The 13,760-nt window shown below is 54.0% G+C and overlaps 2 protein-coding genes across 2 annotated transcripts; both read right to left on the bottom strand.

Annotated features, from left to right (window-relative positions):
* Nucleotides 1-2,143: 2,143 nt before the first annotated feature.
* On the bottom strand, nt 2,144-7,321 carry LOC135190254 (uncharacterized). The gene is made up of 6 exons (XM_064171405.1): nt 7,187-7,321; nt 6,537-6,679; nt 5,783-5,856; nt 4,896-5,006; nt 3,980-4,083; nt 2,144-2,391 (listed from the first exon to the last, which is right to left on the bottom strand). The coding sequence occupies exons 1-6, from the start codon at nt 7,319-7,321 to the stop codon at nt 2,275-2,277; spliced, it is 684 nt and encodes a 227-aa protein (XP_064027475.1). The 3' UTR covers nt 2,144-2,274.
* Nucleotides 7,322-8,996: 1,675 nt separating this feature from the next.
* Nucleotides 8,997-11,874, bottom strand: ORM2 (orosomucoid 2). Its single transcript, XM_064171196.1, has 6 exons — nt 11,764-11,874; nt 10,522-10,664; nt 10,249-10,319; nt 9,815-9,916; nt 9,464-9,564; nt 8,997-9,246 (listed from the first exon to the last, which is right to left on the bottom strand). The coding sequence occupies exons 1-6, from the start codon at nt 11,872-11,874 to the stop codon at nt 9,193-9,195; spliced, it is 582 nt and encodes a 193-aa protein (XP_064027266.1). The 3' UTR covers nt 8,997-9,192.
* Between the last annotated feature and the right edge of the window lie 1,886 nt (nt 11,875-13,760).

The following is a 13,760-nucleotide window of genomic DNA, read 5'->3' as shown; positions in this document are numbered from 1 at the left end:
CTGGCACTTTGCTCTAGTGAAACCTCACCTGGAGTTCTCTGTCCAGTTCTGGAGCCCTCATTATAGGAAGGACATCGACCTGATGGAGTGGATACAGAGGAGGGCCACGAAAATGACCAGAGGGTTGGGGAATCTCTGCTATGAGGACAGGCTGAGGGAGCTGGGGTTGTTCGAGCTGGAGAGGAGGAGACTCTAGGGACAACGACCTAATAGCAGTACCTGAAGAGGCTACAGGAAGGAAGTAGAGAAGCTGTTTACAAAGGCCTGCAGTGACAGGACGAGGGCCAATGGGTCCAAGCTTGAGAAGAGCAGATTTAGATTGGATTGGAACAAGTTCTTTGCTATGAGGATGGTGGAGCACTGGCACAGGTTACTCAGGGAGATGGTTGAGGCCACTTCCCTGGAGACGAAGCCTGAAGGGGCCCTGGGTGACCTGATCTGGTGGGGATGTCCCTGCTGACTGCAGGGGGACCGGAATAGATGACCTCTAGAGGTCCCTTCTGTCCTGGACCATTCTGTGATTGTCTGAGGACCTGGGAGAACAGAATTCTTAAAGCCAGTAACCCTGGGATGGAGCCTGCTGATGGCTGTGATGAGTTGTGGATGTTCAGATGCAGTTAACCCCTCTGAATGTCGCTGAACTTTGCTCAGCTGTGCAGTATCTGTAACTGTTCAGAGAAGTAAGCTTCCCAGAAAAGCTGGAAGTTCTGCAGTCCAATTATGCCCTCAAAGGAACTTGGCTTACAGAGTTTTCAAAACAAAGGCTTTGTTCAAGTTTTTTTTCCTTAAATAAAAACGCAGCCAGGAGAGCTGCCCTTGAAGGTCATTCAGAAACCACAGCTGGCAGCACAAGTGGCCTCTGATTCTGGTGAACAAAATTTGCTGTGGGGGCCAGACTGGGTTTATTGGTTCCCTATGTCTCTGACTGCAATTCAAGGCTTTTATTCAGCTGTAAATCTACTCGTGAAGTCTGTGTCCCTGTAATCTGAGCTGCTGCTCCCCTGTGGTGTCAGCTGAGATGCTTATTGACGCTCTGGACCGCAGTGCTCAAGGCAGCTGGCAGCATCCCCTCTCCTGGCCTTTAACTGTCTCACTTCTCGAGGTTATGTTGTGTGTCACAAAAGAATAAAGATGTGTCTGAGGCAAAGGCTGGCCAGGTACCTGTGCCCTGAGACCAGGAGGCAACTGGCTGTGCTCAGCCTTTTAAAATTCATGTTTGTTACAGGAATGGGGCCAAAGGCTCAGCACTGAAATAGTGCCCAGGAAATGCTGCTGTACAGGGACAGGGCACCCTGGTGCCACAGAGGGAGGAGCAGGGCTCTTGTCCTCACTCTCTTCCCTCCAGCTCTTCTATTTTTCTGCCTTTTTAAGGAAGAAAGATTATTTTCAGTGTTTAATTACTAGATTAGAACTTGAAACTGAACTACTCTCCAGAAACGCATCAAAAATAGTTTATTTTAAACCTCCCCCTGCTCTAACAAGTACAGTGACAGTGTTCTCCTGCCCTTGGGGCTGGGGGTGTGATGAAGGCTGTGTGTGAGGTGCCCCACAAATGCAGGGGTGTACTGGAGGTGCAATGTCAGTCATGGCACTTGAACCTCACCTCTGGGGTGCCAAGCTTTTTTGGAGATGAGGAAACACGACCTTTTCTCCTCTGCAGAACTGAAAATCCAGCCTGGCTTGGGCTGGCTCCCCCTCCCTCGCTGGCAGGAGGGTGATTTGTCAGTGTCAGCCTACCATGTTGCAAACCTTGCTGTGGATGTACACTACTGAGAAGCTTCTGCCCTGGGTCAAGGCGTTTGGGCAGGACCACCTGCCCCAGCTGGGCTACGTCCAGCAGCCAAACTGCTGTCAAGAGAGATGCCTGTTTCTAGCGAGGCACCTTCTTGCCAGCTGTGCGTGGAGAGAAGTTTCTAGCTTTCCGTAGCTTCCTCACCCATCAAACGCTTGGCACTCCCCTACAGTAGTTAATGATTGCCCTCTTCTGGTTAGCCTCCATCACTGCTCCGCTTAGGCACTGGTGCTGTAGCAGAGCTCGGGGTGAGTCAGCCCGAGAACCTTCCACGTGTCCCCTTGTTTTGCATCCCTCGCTGCTTACGCCTGGCTTTTCCCAGCTCCCGGTTGAATTACACAGGAGGTGAACTGGTTGTTCCATTTGTGGGTTTGTTTTTTATTGAAAGCCCCGTTTCTGCTCCCTCCAGAACCTCTGCTCTCCAACATCTTGGCGACAACAGGAAGCCAGTTTGAGCAAGGCACTTACTGCCTCGCACGGGCTTAGTTGTCTGTGCTCCTGGGCTGCTGGGTACCTGGAGGAGGTGGTGCTGTGCCCACAGTTGTGGGCTCCATGTGTGGGCTGTTTCCTTTTCCCATCTCTTTCACTTGACACAGCTCCTTCCAAAGAGAACAACAACGGTGTGAAACCAGCAGTGCACCAGGAGAGAGCCTAAGAAACAAGTATTTTCCTTTTTGTCTGTTTGTAAGCCTAAGGGGGGGTAGAGAAGCTACAGCCTTCCCTGCCCTGCCCCACTCACAGGTGCTGCTGCCATCTGCCATGCCTGTGCTGTAAGGAGGAATCTGGGTGTCTGGGCCAAAACTGTGCTATGTTGGGGGGTCAGGGAGTGAAGGAAAAGGGGAGTCCAGCTTCCTGAGAAATCAGGATCAAGCTCATGCTGCCCAGGCACTCAGGAGTTCTGCTGCTGCCTTGAGGTATGTGAGCCTCTGCTCTTGTGCTCTATTCATGTCCATCTCTTTCACCCTGATGAAAAGGTCCCCAAAATCTGTACTGCCTTGTTTAATTGGTTTCATCTTACTGCCTTTTAGCTGGGCACAAACCCCTCCTCTACTAACAGTGATCACACCAGGCTCTGTTCTGGCTGATTCTGCCTATCTTGGCCTTCTCTGAATACAATTAGTACTGCCCAAATTTAGATGTGAGCCAGCTGGTGATTTGGAGGAGCTGGGCTCTGACACACAGGTGCTGCCCATTGCAAAAGAGGTGACCTGACCCGCCCGTGCCCCACCATGAGGGTTTTAACCTGTGCCCAGGTCCCTGTTCCCACTTGCTCTAAAGCTGAACCTGGAAGTAATAGTTTTAATTGAAGTCTCTTGAGGCTGGGGCATGTCTGGAGCTGCACCAGGTTCAGTCAGGCAGCTCAGAGTGGGGTTTTGAGCTCCACTGGAAGCTCAGCATCTCCTATGAATAAGTAGACAGCCAGAACAGGAATGGAGGGACAAGATGGGACAGAAAAAGGTAAGTTTTTTTTTCACCCCTCACTTTGCAGAAGGATGCCCCATCAAGCTAACTTGGGAACTGGGTTGTGTGCAGGATAAAACATCCCAAAAGAGGTGGTAGTCTGATGAAAAATAGAAGGAAAACTAAAGGAAAAGGTCTAGTCAAAAAAAAGACTGGCTGAGGCACTTAGTGCCATGGTCTAGTTGACTGGATAGGGCTGGGTGCTAGGCTGGACTGGATGATCTTGGGGGTCTCTTCCAACCTGTTTGATTCTATGATTGTATTTTAATGAGATTGGCTGGCATTGACTCTTCTTTTGATGTCTCCTGGACTGGAAGCTCAGAGCTGGACCCCAGCTCAAAATAAGGGACCCCACCCTGCCATGCTAAGATGAGAGGAGGACTGGCTTGTGCAGTCCTGAACCCCATTTACAGACCAAAATCCTGTGCTGTAGCTATCTCTTCTCTGGTAGGGGAGGCAAACAATTACCAAGGTTCCCCCTGGAGATTCTCAGGTGCAAGTATTTGCTTTGAGGAACCACCTAAGTGCACGGGGCTGTGACTGTAATCCACCATCACTGTCAAAGCAAACTTGCATTTATTTACTCCCCTGAATCATTTCCACCACCTTGAAAACCTCTCTCTGAGTTCCCAATTTGGCAGCTTCAGCATGGGATCTGTGAACCCCTGTCCGAGGTGAGGCCACGGAGGTGCTGCCAGCCTCGGTGCACGCCGAGCAGCCACCTACCGTGCTCCAGGGCGCGTACACGATCGCCTCCGCGCCCAGCCCCTGGCCCCTGGCGTGCTGCTCGAACGCTTCCCGGTGCGAGGTGCTCATGCTCAGCTGTCGGGCTGGAAAAGGAGCAGCATTTGCCAGGCATTAGATAGGGAGCAGTGGCCTCAACGTAGCCCTTTGTGCTGTGTCCTTGCCCTCAATGCCTCACTTCCCCGGGCTACCAGTGAACGCTTGCTGTGGATGTGGTTTCTGCGGGGGTCTCTCGCCCCCACGGTGAACACCTCTCACCAAAACCAGCCTTGGGCGTTGCTTTCTTAAACTCTCTTTACAGTGAGCTCTGCTTCTGCCTGCTCTGAAGGGCTGTAGGGTAGATACTCTCAGGGCATTGGGAGGGACCAAGGCTGTTGGCATTTTTCTGTACATGCCTTCCAACTCTCTTAGGCAACTACTTCGCAGCTTGGAAGGGCAATGGGAAACCTTATCAACCCCCTTATCAAGGTCTAAAAACCTTATACCTTATCAACCCCCTTATCAAGGTCTAAAAACCTTATAAAGGTCTCAAATGCTGCTTCATGGGGTTGTGGGTAGATCTGATCAGCCTTGCCTGTGCTGGTATCACAAAGCCACGTGCTCTGCCCTGGGAGGCAAGTACTGAAAATATTGAGATTTACAACGATATCGATGCTGAGTTGTGTTTGCTTCCTGCTGAGTATTTGTGGCGTCAGTGGGTTTTGTCTTTAACCTGCTCTTTCTCCTCTGCCAAGAGGTTGAATGGGATTTGTCAATCCTCTGTGACCCCTGGCATGGTGGCTGCAGGAAGATCACTGGCTGTGAATCAAGTTCCTGTGTGGCTTTAGCTGAGAATTTCGTGTCTGTGTTTCGGTGTCTTGTGATAGCTGTAAGATATTTCAGGGTGGAGTTTGCATACCGTAGAGATACAGTCCCAGATATGTCCTTTCTCTCTGCAGTTGGTGCTGGATGAGTAAAACATCTTCAGTGCTGAGGTTCACCAGTGTCCCCACAATTTGTTGGGTCTTGGCTTTGAGAAAACAGCGTTAGGGACAGCCACAACATTCAGTATTTTCAGTACTGCAGCAGTGATAAACCATAGCCTGGGTGTGAGAACCAGCTGTAGCCATAGAGTCCAGCCCTTAGCAGCAGGTGAGGATAAATGTCCTGACCTGGGGTGACTTGTTTGGCTCTTGGTTTATTTGAATTGCATTTCTTAAATGTGAAGAAGCCAGGCTTGCCCAGCTCCTGTCCTACTGCTGCCACATGCTGTATGGTGTGGATTGCTGATGTGGCTAGCTCCAAAACCTACGGGGCTGCAAAAATAGGGAGGAACTGTCCCCTGCTCATGGCAACGCTGTCTTGGCTGGGTCACTGAGAGGGTTTGTAACTCCTACCCCAAATGGCTCACCCCATTTCCTCAGTGAGGAGAAAACAATTTGTAATGGTAGGCTCCATTAATTTGCTGAAACCTACTCTAAATGTTCCCTTCCTTTCCCTGAGGGATTGTGAAATGACTTTGCAAATGTCTCCTACGAGGCTGGGAGCAGTTTCTTCCCTTGCTCCTGGCATGGCTTTGCCTTGTAGGGTTTAGTGTGGTGAGATCGTGTGACCACAATCCCCAGGGTGTCCCCAGCCCTGGGGAGCCATTTCAGAACCCACCAAGGCTTCAGACAGACAAAGCAACCCGGGAATGAAATGCATCAGATGATGTAAAACGTGGACACGAGCTCCTTGTGTCTCAGCCTGTGCAAAAAGTGGGAGTAGCTGATAACCCTCCTAGCTGCACCTGCTGGTGCTACTCACCGTGCTTCACCAGCGTGCTGTTACCCGTGGAGATGTCAAAGTAGGTGGAGTTGTTGGTGAGACACTGGTCCCCCCTGGAGAGAGAGAGAGAAAGGGGGACAAGGAGAGTGGCAGAAGAGACACTCACAGTGGGCCAGAAAGGACCAGCAAAGCCCCAGACCTGGGCCTGGCACTGCACAACACGTGTGCCTCCAGCCTTGGCACACAGCTGTGGCAGCTCCTCTGCAGGGTTAACTGCTCTCACTGTCACAGTGAAGCATTTCTCATGTATGTTTGTCTGACCTCCACCTGCGGCTTGTGGTCTTAGCCTTGCCCTGGCTGCTCGACAGCAAGGCATCTTCCACACTGAAATACCTGAAACTGTGTGATGGTTTGGCCTTCAAACTAGCACAAACTGCCTGCATTGGCACAGAGAAATTCATCACCCTAAAGTCCTGGGCAGGGGGACACAGCTTTTGGTGTCTGGCAGAGCCAACGACTATGGCACAGGGATTTCTGGAGAGGTCTTCTCCTTTCCTGCATCCTGCAGGGCTTGGTGTCTACAAGACCTCTGCACCCTGCAAAACTTGTCTAAATGTGGGAAGTCTGGAAATTGAATAAACAAAAGGAGAGGTGAAGAAAGAGGGGACAGGAGAGCCTCTCTTCTGGTAAATCAGTCTGAAACTCTGCTCCTGTTGAGTGCTGAAGTGGCTGCAGGTGCGGCAGCAGGTGCGAGGAGATAGGCTGGGGCAGAGACTCGAGGGCTGCATCTCACACTGCGACGTGCTGGGTGATGAGCAGCTCCTGCCCCCCGGTGTGGGGCTCCACCTGGAGGTAGCCGTGGTCGATGAGCAGCATCTCCAGGAGGTGCTGGGGGAACTGGGCAGCCCCAGCCACGTACAGCCATGTCCCCAGCAGCTGTGGGGAGACAGAGGCAGGGTGGTGAGAGCTTTGGGGCTTGCAGGGTGGGTGTTCGGGAAGAAATTTCCGTCCTCCGCATAGCAAAACTGTTACCTTTCACCTTGGACCGCAGCAGCAACCTGAAACCTGCGCAAACAAAACCAAACCAAAGCAGCTGAAGGTGAGGATTGGGAAGCGGTGCTGGTGCGGACCGCGGGTGCCCCTGCGCGGTGCAGCTGGGTGAGGACAGCCCCGTGCTGCCCGGAGGATCAGCACCGAAATCCACACCCACCCAGCCCCCAGGCTGCGCGGACACCTTGCTGCGGGACCACCAGAAAAGTGGGCAATCCCAGCTGCGGGAAAGCAAAGCTTTCCTCGGCGGCAGGCAGCTCAGCAGGTGTACCGGCGGCGGGGACAGGGACAGAAGGGAGGGAGGGTGTCCCCCTTTCCCAAGGGGCAGTGACGCTTAGCAGAGCACCGACGCGCTCAGTGCAGGCGTGGGGCAGCCCCCCGGGGCTCTCCTACCTTGGCTGCAGTGGTGTTGTCTGGGTGCGGGGCAGCCGTGGGCAGCAGCACCCCAAGGCTGAGCAGGGCAGCGCCCACGGCCGTGGGCGCTTGGAAATGCGGGGCGAGCAGAGCCCTGGACAGACGGACGGACATGCTCGGCCGTTTGAGTCCTGCGAGGCGGGGACGTGCTGGTGACGCAAGCAGCACCTCGTGGAGGCACTGCCCGGAGCTGTGTACCCAGCCCCGGGCGTGCTGCGTCCCTGGCAGCAGACCCTTGGTGAGATGATGCCGATGGGGTGTCTGCTGCACCTAAAACTAAAGTCTGCCCTAAGTTTGCCTTTTGTGTTCCTAAGAGCAGCCGCTCCCTCTTACTTCCCCATCCTTCTCCCATCTCCATTGGGTAAGGCAGGACCTGCTCTTCTGACTTTTTTTGTTTGCCCTTTGCTCCCTGGTACCAGAGCACCCTCACTTGGGCCCTGAATCATAGAATCAAACAGACTGGAAGAGACCTCCAAGATCATCCAGTCCAACCTAGCACCCAGACCTGTCCAATCAACCAGACCATGGCACTAAGTGCCTCATTCAGTCTTTTCTTAAACACTTCCAGGGATGGTGCCTCCACCAGCTCCCTGGCCAGCCCATTCCAATGCCAATCACTCTGCCAACAACTTCCTCCTAACATCCAGCCTAGACCCCTCCTGGCACAACTTGAGACTGTGTCCCCTTGTTCTGTTGCTGGTTGCCTGGGAGAAGAGACCAACCCCACCTGGCTACAACCTCCCTTGTTGTACACAGCAATGAGGTTTGCTCAGAGCCTCCTCTTCTGCAGGCTGCACACCCCCAGCTCCCTCAGCCTCTCCTCATAGGGTTTGTGTTCCAGGCCCCTCACCAGCTTCATTGCCCTTCTCTGGACATGTTCCAGCACCTCAACATTTCTCTTGAATTGAGGAGCCCAGAACTGGACACAGCACTCAAGGTGTGGCCTGACCAGTGCTGAGTACAGGGGCAGAAGAACCTCTCTTGTCCTGCTGGCCACAGTGTTCCTGATCCAGGCCAGGATGCCATTGGCTCTCCTGGCCACCTGGGCACACTGCTGGCTCCCGTTCAGCTACTTTCTAACAGTACCCCCAGGTCCCTTTCTTCCTGGTTGCTCTCCAGCCACTCTGTCCCCAGCCTATAGCACTTCTTGGGGCTGTTGTGGCCAAAGTGCAGGACCCTGGGTAATGTGTTTTTTCCCCACCCTCTCCTCTCTCCCTTGTTGGACCCCTGTGGAAGGCATGATGTTACCCTGTGTCACCCTACCCTGCCATGACCCCTGCTCAAGCCTCAGGTGCAGTGGGAACTTTGTGGGATTTGCTTGAAAATTCACAGTGGGATTTTGGCTGCTAAAACCCCTTTGACTGGTCTGACCTGTAGTGGTGGAGACCCACAGGGGTTGGTGGCTTTCTACATCCACCTGTGGGGTTCAGGCTGATGAATGGATGCTTCCATCACTGTGTCCTGTGCCTGATCTAGTTGGAGGTGTCCTCTGTTCCCTGCAGTGGGGTTGGACAAGATGAGCATTGAGGGTCCCTTCCAACCTGGTGCAATCTGTGAATCTGTGGAGGGAACTCACTGGGTAGGGTGGCCAGGAGGGTCCTGTGCCACTGCAGAACTGCTGGGGGGAAGAAGCATTTCCATGCCTGCTGCCATACTCGGTCCCGGTGGGGTTTTGTCCACGGCTTTTCATGCTTCTCAGTGAGATTGGAGATGCAGCATCGTGGGCAGGACAGGCAGGAGGGGTCCTGCCTGCCCCCAGTGGTGAGGATGTATCAGGAGCAGCAGCAGGTTGTCACACAGGGATTTATTTTGGGTCTGGGTGAGAACAGGGAATGCAGGTGATGCATCCAGGAGGGAAAAAAGAAAGCCTCAACACAAAGCCTTGAGACTGAGCTGAGTCCATCTGGGCCTCTAGGCATGGATGTCCCTGAGGAGGAGCTGAAGGAGGATGGAGTGGCTGACTCAGCCTGAGTGGGTTATCCCAGCTATGACTCTGTGTCACCTTCATCTGTCTTCTCCACAGGCAGGGGACAGGCATACTGCAGGAGACAGGGAGAGTGGTTGTTGGTGCCCCATTTCCCCCAAACCATCTGAAGAGCCAGGGGTGGCCTGGGAGAATGCTTGGGGAAGAGAGGGGATGTGCAAAGGGGCAGCTGTGGTGGGACACCAATATTAGAACACTTCCCCCACCCCTCCCAGCTGGTGTCAGCAGCTGGCCCAGGCTGGGGCTCTCCTGCCCTGAGGAGGGGTTTGGACCTGTTCAGAAGTGAGGAAGATCTCCTCCTCGGTGAAGCCCAGGCAGTGCAGCTGGGCTCTGAACTCCTCCAGGTGCTCCTTGCTCACGTTGGGTGTTCGTGCTGTTACAGAAACAGGGTGGTGAAAGGAGGAAAGGGAGTGGGCAGGCCAGAAAATAGAGTTTTAGAGCATGGGCTTCCCCTTGGTGGTCCCTGTAGTGTTGATGGGAAGGTCACTGCCTGCCCACCTTCATCTTTCCCCTCTCCATACCAGTGAAAAGGGGCTTTTTGCTGCAAGGTCTGGGTGTGCCAGTGCCTATTGATGTGTCTGCAGGCAGAGCTGGCCCATGGATCCAGGGCAGCATCCACTCACCTGAGAGGCTCAGACCTGGGAAGTTGTCACTGGAGTAATTCAGGATCAGGAGGTCTTTGTCACTTTGGATAAGTTTGGCTGTAGCAGTCACATTGTTATCGACTGCAAGACACAGAGAGACCAAGGTCCTCATTAGTGAGTGTCACACTGTGCCAAGGTTCAGCCTGGGCAGAGCTGGAGGGGGCTTCTCATCCCCTTTACTCCAGGAGCCTCATCCCAGCGGGGACCAGTCTGGTCCCACAGTGCTGCTGCACCCATTGCACAAAGAACAAAATCCACCTTCCCCCCAACCCAGATGTGGTTTTTTGGTGTAAAAGGGCTTAGTGCCATGGGCTCAGGCTCCCAAATATCAGGGGATGGAGGCAGGTGGGTATAAAGTGCAGCTGTGGTCATGTCCCCATCTCCAGCCCACTGTGCCCTGGCTGGGTCTTTACCATGCATCAGGGTGGAGTTTTCCCGAAAGACCTGGATCTTGCTGCTGTTCCTCGTCACACAGGTCTCATTCCTGTGGGGCACAGAGGTCAGACAGGGCAAATACCTCCCCCCAAGGCATTCAGAGCCCGAGCTGGGCTGTGAAGCTGAAATGAATTTGACAGAGCTGCTCTCCAGCCCCAAATCTGTGAGGATGTCTCAGCCCGGAGGGTGGTGCCAGCAGATGGAAATGCCTGTGGGGGAGCTGGGTGAGGGGGGCGAGTCCCCATCCTTACACTCTCATGACTTCCACGACGTCGAGCTCATCCTCATGGCTGCCAGGAGAGAGGATAAAACCTGCATATTTGACCACTTTAATCTCCTCCAGGTGGGGTGGGTATTTGGAGGCACCGATGATGTAGAACCATTTTCCCAGGAGCTGCAGAGGGAAGGGGAGTGGGCAGGGGTTGGTGGGGAGCTGTGCTGGGGCACCCTGTCAGTAAAAGCAGATGCTCTGACCTGCTGTGAGCATCCCAGGTAGGTGGCCACCTTGGGCAGGGTTCAGGCTGGGTGAGGGGCTCTTGGTATTGTCCCTTCCCAGCTAAGGCCATGCTCCAGCTGCCAGCTTGTCTCTGCAGCCATGTCCCTCTGCCTGGCTCTCATTGCTCTCCTCCCACTAAACGTCCCCAGGGGACTAAACACTGTTTATGCATTGAAGGGTTTTGAGGATGGAGGCTTGAGACCCGAGTACCCACCACTTGAAGGACTTAAAATAGAGTAGCAAAGCACTGGGAATGGTGCTGCCCAGCCTGGTTTGCATGGGCAGATGGAAGCCTCACCTCAGAAGGTGCCTGCTCACGAGAATGTGGGCACAGAGCTGCAAATGCTGCACAGCAAGAGCTGCAAGTGCTGCACAAGTGCTGCACAAGAGCTGCAAGTGCTGCACAGCAAGAGCTGCAAGTGCTGCACAAGTGCTGCACAGCAAGAGCTGCAAGTGCTGCACAAGTGCTGCACAAGAGCTGCAAGAGCAGCAAGAGCTGCAAGTGTTGCACAAGTGCTGCACAGCAAGAGCTGCAAGTGCTGCACAAGTGCTGCACAAGAGCTGCAAGTGCTGCACAGCAAGAGCTGCAAGTGCTGCACAAGTGCTGCACAGCAAGAGCTGCAAGTGCTGCACAAGAGCTGCACAAGAGCTGCAAGTGCTGCACAAGAGCTGCACAAGAGCTGCAAGTGCTGCACAAGAGCTGCACAAGAGCTGCAAGTGCTGCACAGCAAGAGCTGCAAGTGCTGCACAAGAGCTGCACAAGAGCTGCAAGTGCTGCACAGCAAGAGCTGCAAGTGCTGCACAGCAAGAGCTGCACAAGAGCTGCAAGTGCTCCTCTGGAGATGTCTTGTTTTTTTTTCAGGAAAATGAGCATGGGGAGGCAGTGAGCCAGGCCTGAGCTGCCAGCTGGCTTCACAGCCTCTTCCTGGCCCCATAGCAGCTGGTGATGCCGATAGGAAAGGAAAGGACAGGAGCCCTCACTGAGGGCAGGGCTTACCCTAGGGATGGTGCCATTGTCGAAGGTGACTGGGATGAGCGGGCTGCAGGTGGGGGTCTCGGTGGTGAGGGCGAGTGGCAGCCCCAGGAGGAGGGTGAGGGTGGCCAGCATCGTCTGGCGGTCCGAGGAGAGGCTCCTGCTGGCGGGGATGGCGCTGAGCTGCATCCTTATATACGGCTGCCTGCAGAGCTGAATGTCCCCGGCCCCGACGTGCTTGTTCAGCAGCTGGGCTGTTTGCTCAGGCATGAAGCAATAGTGGGTAGGGGAAATTAAACTTGCAACAACTTGGATTTCTCCAACAGGAAAGATGAAAAAAAACAACCAAACAACAAACCACATTTCACCAGCAAGGGCTTTTGTTCTGGGAAATGGCAATTAATTTTGCCTCTGCCTGGCAGAGAGCTCAGCCAGCTCCAGGTGTGTTTGGAGGCCTGCAGGGAACCGAATGACACCTGGACTTGGCTTTCCTCCACCGGGCAAATAAACCCCCATGGTGGCAGTTGGGTGGTGACTGCTCACTGGCAGGTCTTTGGGGTCTTTGGGTCTGCACCTCGCTCCTCACCAGTGCATGGAGGTGGTGCTGGGCTTCATGTGGTTTCTTTGAGGGAGGAGTGGGGTGGTGTGGATGCTGCTTGGGACAGGGCTCTGCAGGTTGATGCGCACAGCAGGATTAGGCTCCTTACAGCCTAAGATTCCTTGGCACAGCAGAGACATGGACCTGTTGGAGCAAGTTCAGAAGAGGTCACAAAATTGATCTGAGGGCTGGAATGCCTCTGCTGTGAGGATGGACTGAGAGAGTTGGGGTTGTTCAGCCCGGAGAAGAGAAGGTTCTGGGGAGGCCTTCTGGTGGCCTTGCAATACTCTAAGGGGTATCAATAAGAAAGAGTGGGACAGTCTTTTTAGCAGGACATGTTGTGACAGTACAAGCAGTGATGGTCTGAAACTAAAAGAGGCAGATTCAGAGCGGAGAGAAGGAAGGAATTTTGGTTTTTACACCAAGGGTGGTGAGCCCCTGGTCCAGACTACCCTGAGAGGTGGTGGATTCTCCATCCCTGGAAACATTTCAGGCCAGGTTGTTTGGGGCTCTGAGCAACCTGCTCTAGTTGCAGATGTCCCTGCTGACTGCTGGTGGGTTGGACTAGATGACCTTTAAAGGTCCCTTCCCACCCAAACCAGTCCATGACAATTAAAGCCCAAACCCCAACACCCACTATTGCCTTCTTGTCCTCAGTGGTGCCACTGTCCTGCCCCAGTGCCTCAGCCACCCCTACAGCAGCTGAGAGGGATCCCTTAAGCCCTGAAATCTGGGGGCTTTGCCCCTTCCAGCTGAGCTCCCTGTTATGCCTTATCTCAGTCCACCTTTGCAGTCTTAAAGTGGCCTTTGCTCTGTGGCTGCTGACAAGGATCATAGCTGATTATTTTAAGTAATCAAAAATAATTGGCAGCAACTTGTTTAGTAAGTCCTGGCTCGGGGGTGGGTACTCCACTGACCAGTGCCCTCTATCTCCTCCAGCTCTGGCCCCATAATTAAGTGCATTGAGGTCCTTCTGAACCGTGTTTGTTTTCTCCCTGACCACAAGCCATGTGCCCCGGGACCAGCTGGCTCACCTGCGAGATGGTCAGCCCCATCCGTGCCATTTAACTGCTGCCAAAGCTGACCTGGCACCAGTGCCCAGCTCCCTGCAGTACCCAGAGCAGGGAGTCCCTTGGCCCCTCCAGCTGCCAGGGCACTGCCGGGAAGGGCAGCAACACGGTGAGCAAACAGTGCCCAGCCCCTTCCCGCTGCCTCTGATGCAACCTCGCCCAGCCAAGGCACTCCTGTGGCTCAGCCTGATGGGGGGTGTGGGGACCACTCCTGTGTGCCCCTTCCTGGCTCAAGCCCATGGGGGCTTCGCTGTTGTCTCATATGTGACAGATGCAGTCACAAGAGTTGAAGGCTGGGGCTAATCTGGGGCCTGGAGACCTCCTAAGCAAGGAGCAGTTTGGTTTCAAAGCTA

The sequence above is a fragment of the Pogoniulus pusillus genome, chromosome 35, assembly GCF_015220805.1.
Source record: "Pogoniulus pusillus isolate bPogPus1 chromosome 35, bPogPus1.pri, whole genome shotgun sequence".
NCBI lineage: Eukaryota > Metazoa > Chordata > Aves > Piciformes > Lybiidae > Pogoniulus > Pogoniulus pusillus.
The sequence above is the reverse complement of the archived record's forward strand: the minus strand, read 5'-3'. Positions and strand labels throughout refer to the sequence as shown.

Bases quoted from the DNA above. Each gene is read 5' to 3' on its own strand.
- LOC135190254 (XM_064171405.1), bottom strand. From the start codon at position 7,321: ATGTCCGTCCGTCTGTCCAGGGCTCTGCTCGCCCCGCATTTCCAAGCG. The intron at 5,007-5,782 runs GTGAGTAGCACC...GTTTTCTCAAAG, and splicing joins CAGCACGCTGGTGAAGCACG to CCAAGACCCAACAAATTGTG. The intron at 2,392-3,979 runs GTAGGTGGCTGC...TCTCTTTGGAAG, and splicing joins TGTACGCGCCCTGGAGCACG to GAGCTGTGTCAAGTGAAAGA.
- ORM2 (XM_064171196.1), bottom strand. From the start codon at position 11,874: ATGCTGGCCACCCTCACCCTCCTCCTGGGGCTGCCACTCGCCCTCACC. The intron at 9,565-9,814 runs GTGAGTGGATGC...TTTCTGTAACAG, and splicing joins CCCAGGTCTGAGCCTCTCAG to CACGAACACCCAACGTGAGC. The intron at 9,247-9,463 runs GTCCAAACCCCT...TGTCTCCTGCAG, and splicing joins TCTTCCTCACTTCTGAACAG to TATGCCTGTCCCCTGCCTGT.